Genomic DNA, 12,038 nt, shown 5'->3' with positions numbered 1-12,038 from the left:
TGTAAGATGGGAAACCATAAAAATATTAGAGGAATCCACAGGCAGAGAAATCTCAGACATATGCCGAAGAAATATCTTCACCGATACTGCTCCTAGGGCAATGGAAACTAAAGAGAAAATAAACAAATGGGACTATATCTAAATAAAAAGCTTCTGCACAGCAAAAGAAATCATTCACAAAATAACAAGAAAGCCCACTGTATTTGCCAATGCTATCCCCAATAAGGGTTTAATCTCCAACATTTACAGGGAACTCATACAACTTAACAAAAGGAAGGTATCCCAAGAAACTAGAAACACCAATCAGAAAGGATATGTGCACCCCTATGTTCATAGCAGCACAATTTACAATAGCTAAGATTTGGAAACAGCCTAAATGCCCATCAGCAGATGAGTAGATTGGAAAACTGTGGTACATCTACAAAATGGAATACTACGCTGCTGTAAAAAGGAAGAAATTCCTACCATTTGAATAACATGGATGGAGCTGGAGAGCATTATGCTAAGTGAAATAAGTCAGAGAAAGATGAATATTACATGATCTCACTCATTTGTGGATTATAATGAACAACATAAACTGATGAACAAAAACAGATCCAGAGACAGAGAAGCATCGATCAGATGCTCAAACCTTAGAGGAAAAGTAGGGGAGGGTGGGGGTAAGGGGGAGAGATCAACCAAAGGACTTGTATGCATATATATAAGCATAACCAATGGACAGAGACACCAGGGGGGTGAGGGCTTGAATGGGAGTGGGTGGGGAGCAATGAGGGGATAAGGACACATATGTAACACCTTAATCAAAAAAATAAAAAATTTTTAAAAAAGGGAAAAAATGTATTCTTCACTAGCTATAACCTGCCATGACTATGAGAGGACTATTTTGAAATTCATAAGCTAGGGAAAGTCTATTTTGAAAATCATAAATCTAGAACAAATCTCTCTCTTTGCATAAAAAAAGAAATATATTAACAAGTATAAAGTAAAAAAAACACACCGGCTAACATATTTTAATATAATCATGCCTCATATACTACTTTTTTTATTTTTATTATTGAAAGTGTTACATATGTCCTTTTTCCCCCCCATTGACCCCTTGTAGCCCACCCCTAGCAATCCCCCCTACCTCAGGCCTTCACCACCCTATTGTATGTGTCCATGGGTTATGCATATCTATAATAATCTATAATAATAAAAGCATAATATGCAAATTGACCAAACAGCCGAACAGTGGAACGACCATCCAGACAACCTTCCAGACGACCTTCCAGATGAAGCTGGGGCTGCGAGGGCCGAGCCCCTTGCACAAATTTCATGCATGGGGCCTCTAGTATGCATATAAGTTCTTTGATTGATCTCTTCTCTCCCACCCACCCACTCCCCACTTTCCACATATGAGTGAGATCATGTGATACTTGTCTTTCTTTGACTGGCTTATTTCACTTAGCATAATACTCTCCAGGTCCCAAATCAGTGCTATTTAAGATAACTGAAATCAGAATTTTTTCAATATTTAAAGTCTTTATTGTGTTCTGAAATATATGTGTTGTCGCATATATATCATAGGGATCATATGTTCCAGAAACGTCAACTAAACCCAGGTCACCAACTATCACATTTTTTTGTTTTCTTACCCTTACAAAAACTTCACATTAGTGACTTTTTAAGACAAGTAAAATAGTTTCAAAGTTTGAAGTAGAACCCTTGATGTATATATTTCCCCATTATCAAATTCTAAAAAAGTTAGATTTTTATCTCATATAAAATGCTCTTTTTCTCTGTGACTAGATATACTACTTCTTCTTAAAATGTTCAAGCTCATTTTCAGAAAATGTAATCTTTTTTCTTATTTTCTTATTGTTATCAAATTGAATCTTTGGCATAATTTATCTTCAGAGTTGAATAACATCCCATTTTGGTGGAATTATCCTGTTTGTGAGAAGTTTTGATGACTTCTGAGAAATATTTGTGGTGATGATCATAGGCTCTTTTTTATTATTTATGAACTAGGTCACTCTATTCCACATTTTTCTTTTTCAAATAATTTTAGGATATCATCAGAATAATGTCATAATTTGCAAGGGTAATGTTTCTAAGGATCCTGGCAGACCAGTTGCTGCTGAATCAATTAGGATTTAAAACATCTCACACATGGAAAAACAAAGAGTTCCGTGAAAATAAATATCAGTTCTTTAATTCACAAGTATGTTCTCTATGCTTCTAGATAGCACATTTTAGGCTGATTGGGTCATGTCTGTTACTACACTGTCAGGGCTTGGTGATCAGAGACTTTACTTTGCATTCCCAGCACATAACAGAGTCCCTGGTGCAAAATGCTCAAAAAATGTTTACTGCTGAATTAACTAAGTACTTAGCCATTTTCAATAAAGAGACAAAGGCCCTGCCTGAAAGTTATTTGTTAAATAATCCATTCAGTTCCTTCTTAGATTTAAGATTTAAATTTTTAAACTATGAATTTGTAGCTAAATGAAAATTGATAGATGATCTGGTCAAATTCTCCCCGTTAAGGTTGAAGACCTGGTCTCTCCCAGGTCATTTAAATGGCAGTCCAAGTGATATATAGCTAGCTGGTGGCAGTACTTGCTGTAGTGTAGCATCCAGCTCTCAGGGTTCTTTTCTATGCTTCCAAGTTTAATTAAATTTATTGCAATCACTTAACAACTGTGATTTACATTTTTAGGGCCCTGTGGGGAAAAAAGGAGCTCCTGGTGCTTCTGGAAAACCTGGGATTCCTGTAAGTAGCCAGCCTTTGGCATCTTTCTTGCTTTTTTTTAATAGAATTGGCAACTTTAGCAAGCAGAAAAGTCTGAGGCCAATAATGACAAGTGTTGGATAAATCAGATTTTCTTCAAGAAAAAATTTAAGACCCTGCAGGCACACAGAGGAAACAAAATATGACCATTCGCTCAAAACCAAGCTTGCTGTTTAAATGTAAGTCTCTGTAACTGAAGGATGCTATTTTCAGTGCTACGGAGCCCTCTCTGTGGACTCATGCTACTCTCTGATGGTGAACCACTAAAAAACAGGGAAATTGTAGTCATGACTAAGTGACTGGTGACAAAGGTCAGAAATCGTCAAGTGTGAATAGAAAGACATGAGCTGGATTTTAATTAAAGCACTCAACCTCTTGTGTTCCTGGTAAAAGAACAAAAAGTCTTAGGGAGGGAAAAACAAAGTCTTTCATCACAGAACAAAAATTAATTTTATCTTAGCCACCAGTTTCCTCCTCTGACCAGGCAAATATGTGTTGACTGACTTATTAGCAAAGATTTTCTGCTGGTCTTTCCCAGCCACCTGCTTTGGGTGTGACCTGTGTTGGTTCAAAAAAGTAGAAAATAAACATAAATCGTAACATGTTCAGGTAAGCGATTCGTACAGATAAAATCCAATTGCCCAAGAGTAGAAACAAATTGTTCAGATTCAGTCATATACTTACCTAATTCAAAGTGGCAACAAAAAGAGCCATAATTTGTTCCTTTGGAAAATAATACAATAGGAGGTTTTGTAAATGGTGAATGGCAGCCTATATCTTAAGCGGATAGGTGCACATAGCTGACCTTTTCTTCACAGCTGGGTAAAGCCTGAGCTACACAATGAGAAATATCAGAGAATTACACTACAACTGAAAAGGATTCACAGTAAATTGCTGAACAGCTTGGCATTTTTGTTTAGGGAACTTAAAGACAGTGGCCTGATCTTTTGAAAACAAATAGTAAACTATTAAGGCATCCAAGAAATAGGAAAATTTATTCTGGACAGGGTATTAAAAATGTAAACACTCCCCCCACCCATAAATATAATTTGTTATTAAATCACCTGTATAGTACCTCTCTATAATCCAAGTCATTTTTAATTACCAAGGGGTTTCCAGGCCTACCTGGGCCAAAGGGCCTGCAAGGATACCAAGGAACAGATGGCATTTCAGGAAACCCTGGAAAAGTGGGACTACCAGGAAAACAGGGACTTCCTGTAAGTAGATTGAATATTTCTTTGCTTTTCATTCTTTATGTATAGTGTCTCCTTGCTAGACCATAGATATTTTGGCTATCTTTCTTAGCTTTGACATTGGCTCAAATTAAGCTAATCATTTCTTAAATACTTATTTTGGAATTGTGTTTATGATTTCCAGAGAGTGTCAATGGGTACATTCGCTTGGATATTTTATATTGAATAACACATATTTTTCATTTATGCCATTTACACATATAAAATCTTGTAAATAAGGACCATAAAGAAGCAGTTTTAGGGGCTATCCAAACTGGCTATGTTTTGAGTTCATCAAAGCCATCTTTGGAACATTTAAGCCTTGGCAGTACCTCAAGGTAGGTTCTGCCAAAAATTATTTTTCCTTTACTTTTGTCAGTATTTTACTTGACAAAAAAAATGTGTGAATATTTTTTCTCTATATATCTGGTGATGCAATGACATAGATTCTCTCTTATTTTTCTATAAAAGTTCTATCTTATTTTATCAGAAATTTAAAAATCATATTTTATCTTCATTTAGCCATTTCTCTTCTTTCCTTCCCTCATGTCATCATAATAAAAATATTTGTTGTTTTCATCTGATGATATGTTTTTATTGATTTGAGACAGAGAGAGAGAGAGAGAGAGAGAGAGAGAGAGACATTGATTGGTTGCCTCCTGTATGTGCCCCCAGGAGACATGGAATATGCAACCTAAGTATGTGCCCTGACCAGCAATCAAATCCTCAACCTTTTGGTTTCCAGGACAATGCTCCAACCAACTGAGCCACCCAGCCAGGGCCATTAACCACATATTTTCAAGAACCAAGTAAAATTTACCCATGTACATTTCTGTTATTTGTACATGTTTATCTGTTTTCCTCTTCTTAAATAATCAATTAATCCTAGTTGTTTATCAAATGTAGCATCATGCTCTACCTAAACCTAAACCCAAATTAATAGTCTTCATTTACTATAATGAATTATCTCATTGTTTAAAAAACAACAACTATGGAACTATGATGTAACCAACTTAATTTTATTTTAGAAATAAATATCTGCTCAGATTCTATCTGAAAAGGTGAATGTTATTAAAAAAGAGTCTTAACATGGTTTCTATTTAGTTAGGGGCAATATGTCAGAACATCAGAGCATCATCAGGTTAAGCCCTAGAAAACTTTGACGGCCAGACTAATGTTCTTAATTAAAGTAGTTACCTTAAAGACTTCTAGAGGCCTGGTGTACGAAATTCATGCACGGGAGCAAGGGGTGGTCCCTCAGTCTGGCCAGAGCCCTCTCATGATCCAGGACCCCTCCGGGGATGTTGGGCCTAAACCGGCAGTCAGACATCCCTCTCGCAATTCGGGACGCTGCATGCATCAGTGACCATACTTTTCATACAGGTGAAAGGCATCTTGCTATTGTATGGGCAGCTACATTTTTTTGCCCTGATTATTAAAAGTAGTATACAACATGATCCTTCTGAGGCAGTAGTACCATTTTCCCCATCTTATGGTTGGAAAAGCTGAAGCAGAAAGAAGTTAAGTAGTTGTGGGCAGCTACATTTTTTTGCCCTGATTATAAAAAGTAGTACATAACATGATCCTTCTGAGGCAGTAGTACCATTTTCCCCATCTTATGGGTGGAAAAATTGAAGCAGAGAGAAGTTAAATAATTGGCTTTGTCACACAGTTATAAGTGTCAGAATCTGGGCTGACCACAAAATGTGCAAGCCAGAGTCCATGCATGTCATTGCTGCATCATCCTCTCTTCAGTGTTAGAGTAGCCTTGCCAGGTTTTAATTTTTAAATCTAAGAGACTGTTCCCAATATATAGGGTGGGGTCCCTAGGCCTGGCCAGCGATCAGGGCTGATCTGTGGGGCGACCGGCAGGGCAATTGGGGGGCCCCTGCTGGCACCCAACTTGGCTGGCAGCCTGGCACTGCCCGCTCGCCAACCCAGACCAGGGGCAGCTCCTGCATTGAATGTCTGCCCCCTGGTGGTCAGTGTGTGTCATAGCGACCGGTGGAACATTTGGTCGATTTGCATATTATGGTTTTATTGTATAAGATATTATTAACATCAGTTGGGTTAAAAAAGGACTTTCATTTGATATCTCAGTCTTAAAAGGAGCTCAAATCTAAAAAAAATAAAGCACAAAACAAAATAATTAATACGTAAATTTAGGAAGGTTACTAAGATGCAATGAATATACAAAACTGAATTGTATTTCTGTATACTGACAATATATACTAACAATGAACAATCAGAAATTGACATTTAAAGAGCATTTCTTAAAATAGCATTAAAATGGCATAATCTGAACCACACACACAATGTGCAAACCTGTATACTAAAAACTATATAACATTGCTGACAGAAATTAAAAAAGACCTAAATAAGTGATATGTATTCCATGTTAATGGGTCAGAAGACTCAATACTATTAAGATGTCAATTGTGCCCTAACTGGTTTGGCTCAGTGGATAGAGCGTCAGCCTGTGGACTGGAGGATCCCAGGTTCGATTCTGGTCAAGGGCATGTGCCTTGCTTGCGGGCACATCCCCAGTGGGGGGTATGTAGGAGGGAGCTGATCGATGTTTCTCTCTCATCGATGTTTCTAACTCTCTATCCCTCTCCTTTCCTCTCTGTAAAAAAAAAAAAAAAAATCAATAAAATGTATTTTAAAAAAAAAGATGTCAATTGTCCTATATGTTGGCAGTATCTTAAAACATTAAGCATATAACTATCATATGACCCAGCCATTTAACTCCTAGCCAATAGAAATGAGAGCTTATGTCCACACAAAAACTCGCACATGAATATTCATAGCAGCTTTCTTTGTAATCACCCCAAACTGGAAGCAACCCAAATATCCATCAAAAGATGAATTGCTAAACAAATTGTGGTACACATGTATAAATAAATGTTAGTCTGCAATAAAAAGAATGAGCTATTGATACATGCTACCACATGAATCAATCTCAATATAGATATACTGAGTTTTCTTTAAAGAGCAGACAAAAAGGGGCACATACTGTGTGAATCTACTTACACAAATTGTAGGAATTATAAACTCATCTGTAGTGACCAAAAGCAAATTAGTGTTTTCCTGGAGATGGGAGTGCACGTTGGGAGGCATGGGAAGGATGGCTTACAAAGGGATATGGAACACTTTGGGAGGGTGATTATGTTACCTTGCTTGTGATAATGATTTCACAGGTGTGTTCTTTTTAAATTGATTTGAGAGAGAGAGAAACATCGATTTGTTGTTCCACTTATTTATGCATTCATTGGTTGTTTTTTTGTATGTGCCCTGATTGGGAATCAAACTGGCAACTTTGGCACATCAGGATGATGCTCTAAGCAACTGAGTTAGGTCAGGGCCACAGGTGGATTCTTTATTTCAACTTACTTTATGTCAATTATACCTTACATAATTTACAATTGTGTAAAGTAGTGTTATATGAGGGAGGAGGCAAGGAGAGATGACACTGAATAATAAGTAAGAGTTAGAAAATTAGGAATAATCATTGTGTTGGGGAGCAGGAAAGAAACATTCTAGGTAGATAAAACAGCATATACAAAGCTAGGAAGAACATTGTGTTTGAAGAACCATAATAAGACCAATTAGGGGCTAAAGTTTGGTAAGTTATAGAGAGAGTTTGATTCTGATCAGGTATACAAGGGACACATTATGGTGGATATTGAAGGTCATATTAAGGATATTGAACAAAGGATATTATTTAAAGACAGTAAGAACCCATTGAGGTTTAAGCTTAGGAGCGACATCATCCAATTTTACATTTTTAAAGGATTCCCTATGGCTCCAGTATGCCAAATGGGTTGGAAGGGAGAAAGGTTAGATGCAGGAGATAGTAAGAAGACTGTTTATTGCAGTATTCCAGGCTGCATATGTTCATGGCTTAGACTACACTTGTGAAGTGGAAATGGAAAGAAGTGGATGGATTTAGGTATTATTTAGGAGGTAGCTTTAACAGGACTTGATATTTGATTATAAGAGGTAAGGGGAGGAGGTGTCAAGGATAACTTCCATATTTTTAACTTTTGAAAGTTTCTAACTCAGTGCACTGTAATACTTGTCACTAAAAAAGCCAAGACTGAAGGAGGCCCAAATCTTATGTGTAAGGTTATGATATTCAAGTGGAGATAAGTTGGTAATTAAGTATTCTAGGCTAGAGCTTAGAGAGGAGGTCAAATATTAATTTGAGATTCATCAACATAGAAAAATGCTCCAATCAGAGTCCTGTAAGGAATTATGTGGAACACTCAATTGGAATTTTGAAGAGACTATTTAGAGAAATGTAGACAGGGTTAAGACTGCCAGTAAAGAACGTTTGGGGAACTTAGAGACTATCACCAGTAGGAAGTGGTTATCACCCTTATACCTGAAAGGTTAAAGGGAATAAATAATGTCAAGTCAAGAGTCATGTGGAGTTGTTGGAAAGGGGGCACCTTACAGGAGCCATAGTTGAAAGTAATCCAGCCACTGGCAGAATAGCAAAACTGGGAGGCAATGGGAGAAATCAATATATTACCTCTCTCTCCCACTTTTCCATATCCTAATGGTACATCCCATTGGCCAACCCTACTTGGAATTCAGAGGACAAGAGAACCCAGGTGAGGCAGTCCATGAAGGTCAGATTCCCAGAACAAATGGTGAGACAGAGATAGGGGCAGTGAGCAGATTAGGGGAGCAAATGAAAAAACAAACAAACACAAATATAACGTAAACAATGGAAAGAAAGTCCAGACTCAAGCTGTGAGGAATTCTATCATTTAGAAGTCAGGTAAAGGAGGAAGAGGAGACTACAAAGGAAACTGAGATGGAGTGATCATAATAGATAGGAGAAAAAGAATATAATGTCATGAAAACTTAAAAAACAATAGTCCAAGAAGGAGAAAGTAATCAATTATATTTAATAATCCTGAGAGAGTTGGTTGGACATTTTTAAAATAAATTTTGGTTTCATTTTGACTACTCAGCATTTTAAGCCCATTTTTATGTTTAGAAATTTTTATGTTTACACTTTTTTAGTCTTGGTGGGAGACTAGCTTCTACTACAGAAGTCAAAAATTTCTGCCCAGCCAGGGTGGCTCAGCAGTTGAGTGTTAGCCCATGAACTAAGATGTTACTGGTTTAATTCCAGAACATGGTCAGGGCACATGCCTGGGTTGTGGGCTCCAACCCCAGTTGGAGGCAGCCGATCATTGATGTTTCTATGTATCTTTCCCTTCCCATCTCTATAAAATCAATAAAAACTTTTTTTTTTAATTCAGACTCTCACTTTCCAGTCCCTCCTTGAAACAAGGATGTAGGCCCAGGATCTAAGTATAACCAATCAGTTCTATATACCTAGGCTTTCATTTGGGGGAGTTGGTGATACATAGAAGCAGTAAAAATGGAGATTCTGCTCTGTGGGCAATGGCAGTAACATCAGTAGCATTCAGTGCCCAGGGCTGGCGCACACTGCAGTGTCCAAATTTGGACTGCCTCGTCTCCCTTTAATTCTACCCATTTTTCAAACCTGCTTTTCCAGGTTTACCAGTGATTATATGAGCTACTTGTTATCTTTTCAGTAAATTTATGCTTAAATTATATAGGGCTGGTTTCTGGTGTGTGCAAGGAAGAACCTTGAGTAATATCGAAAGCTAGTAAGATGAAATTATAACCATTGTGTTTTAGTATATGGAGGTCATTCATAACTTTAGCAAACAACCATTTGGTTGATGAGTGAGGGTAGAAACAGGATTGGGGTGCTTCAGGAGAGACCAAGGAGAGAATCAAGATACTCAGAAAATTCAGTGGAAAAATTTGGTTCTGAAGGAGAAAGTAGGGCCATAACTAAAGAAAAAACTGAAATACCAAGTTGAACGTATTTTTAAATGAGAGAACCTCAGCCCTATTTAAATGCTAAAAGTACCTAGTGGAAATGGAGAGGCTGAAGACATTATCAAAGGAAAGAAGACTGAGTGTGAATTGGTAAGACAACAAACCTGTATATTCTATCTCCATTTCTTAAGTTATTCTCCTTCTAGTTGGGGATTATTTTTAGAAATCAGATTCTGAAACACATGTCCCTTTACATATGGCTAGTACAAAAACTCATTGAATTTTATGATGAAAGAAATTGGAATGAATTACAATAATATTGAGTACCTCTCATGGCCATGAAGTTGAATGCTGTCTGGTATTGCAATTAGTAAGCAATGATTTATCAGATCATAAATCATCTTTTTAGCTTTTTGTAAGAATTAAATTAGAGAAATTTTACATGCATATATAGGATAACAGGATGTCATTAAGTACTTAAGTGTTTTATATTCTTCAAAACAAAGTAATTTTTCCTTGAGGAGTTCTCCTTTTAATCCTGAAGTTTACTTTGGTATTGATGACTATGGAAATATTTTCTACTGATGTCTCTGCTCCCTGTAGAATATTTGCTGTGAAAGTATAATGAGAATGTCTGTCCAATGAAATTAGGTAGCAATAGCTAAACTGGTCATCAGGGAATATGATTTCTAAGATAATTACTTCTAAACCCCACTATGTTGATAGAGAAACTATTTCAGAGAGTAATAGAGTTTCTAAATATTAGCAAATTCCCTGGAATATTTTCAATAAAGGATAAGAACATCTTTCCATTGGTCTCCGCCCCCCCCCCCCCCCCCCCGCCGCCGCCCCCAATCATGGCATTGTGGTGTCTTTTGGCTTACCTTTAAAGACGGCTAAATTTTTCCACTGAGAAAAATATTTATTCAGGGATTTCTAGCATTATGCAACTGCCTGATTTTCCTAAACAATGTTCTTTGGTTTTTTCATTTTGTTTTATTTTGTTGAGGGTTTTTTGATGTTTTTAATGTGGCCAAGGAGTTAAAGAATTCCTGGCATATTCACTCTGCAGTTTCAATGTGGTTTTTTTTTTTCAAGGTCACGTGACTCACTGAAAGCCAGTGTTGGGGAGGTTCACAGTTGCCTGTGTGAATTTCCTTCTGTAGAAATGAGTTTTGAGACTAGTCAACTGAGCACATCTGTAGTAAATGAATCTACATGCTGTTTTCATTGAGTTGGACTTCTGTACAAGCACAGTGCCTCAATCATTTATGAAAAAGGAAAACAACTTTTCTTTGCAAAGATCATAAATCCATTTGTCATCAAAATGAAGGCTTACAAGTCTTTTTTATTATTATTGCTACAACTAATAAAATTGGTTATTGGGAAGAAGGGAAAGAAACAAAATGAACAACTTGATTTAGGACAAATCAAGGCCTTTCAATCTTGACTTTGCAGTTTGTCAGGTGAATACAGGCTCAAGTGTTGTCTCAAACAAGATGCTTGTCCCAAAAGAACATTGAATGTTTTGAGTTTTCCACTTGTGGATAGTGTCCAGTATAAGAAGGAAACACACACTTCATCAGCCCACTCATAATCCAAGCACAGAGTAGCAGGACCACCGTGGGAGCTTCTATTAGAAACACCAGCAGCCCTGCCACCCATCTGGGCTGTGCCTTCTTGGTCCATGAGCTAGTCACACTAAAGAAATTTCTGTTTCTACGAAGATACATTTATTTCTTCCCAGTATTTTGAAGAAAGAAACATACCTGCATTCAGCAAATCCTTTCAACTCTTGATTACTAAGAGATTGATGATCAGTTATGCCTTATCCTGATTACTACTTTCTCCCTCTTCTACTGCTGCTCCTTTGGCTTATTTTCCGCTCATTAGAAACTTCCAGAACAGCCAAAGCTCAGTGTATTTGGCTGCTTACTAGCAACAAAATGAAAGACTTGCTAAAGAATTAACTTTCCTACTTGAATCTTCAATAACTCGCAATAATCCTATCAAGTTCATACTCTTTGTGGAATGTTGTTCTTTCATAATCTGGTCTCTGTTTATATATCCAGTCTTACATTCTACCTTTCTCCTCACGTGTGCTGTGCATTTCTGCAAACAGTTATTAAGTGCTTATTATGTGTCAGGTGGTATTCTACTTGTTAAATATGCATGAAGTTACTTAATACTCACAAAAACTT

General features: G+C 37.0%; 1 protein-coding gene across 1 annotated transcript in view; it reads left to right on the top strand.

Annotated features, from left to right (window-relative positions):
- The window catches only part of COL24A1 (collagen type XXIV alpha 1 chain), a gene marked incomplete at both ends in the record, with an annotated part of 318,029 nt that overhangs the window by 261,338 nt on the left and 44,653 nt on the right, over positions 1-12,038 (top strand). Inside the window, 2 exons of the mRNA XM_080655503.1 lie at positions 2,702-2,755; positions 3,883-3,990. Coding sequence (XP_080511629.1) covers positions 2,702-2,755; positions 3,883-3,990 — 162 coding nt within the window. The remainder of the gene's footprint in view (positions 1-2,701; positions 2,756-3,882; positions 3,991-12,038) is intronic.

Source organism: Plecotus auritus (assembly GCF_963455305.1).
Source record: "Plecotus auritus genome assembly, chromosome: 2".
Taxonomy (NCBI): domain Eukaryota; kingdom Metazoa; phylum Chordata; class Mammalia; order Chiroptera; family Vespertilionidae; genus Plecotus; species Plecotus auritus.
This window is presented reverse-complemented; position numbering and strand designations above follow the sequence as displayed.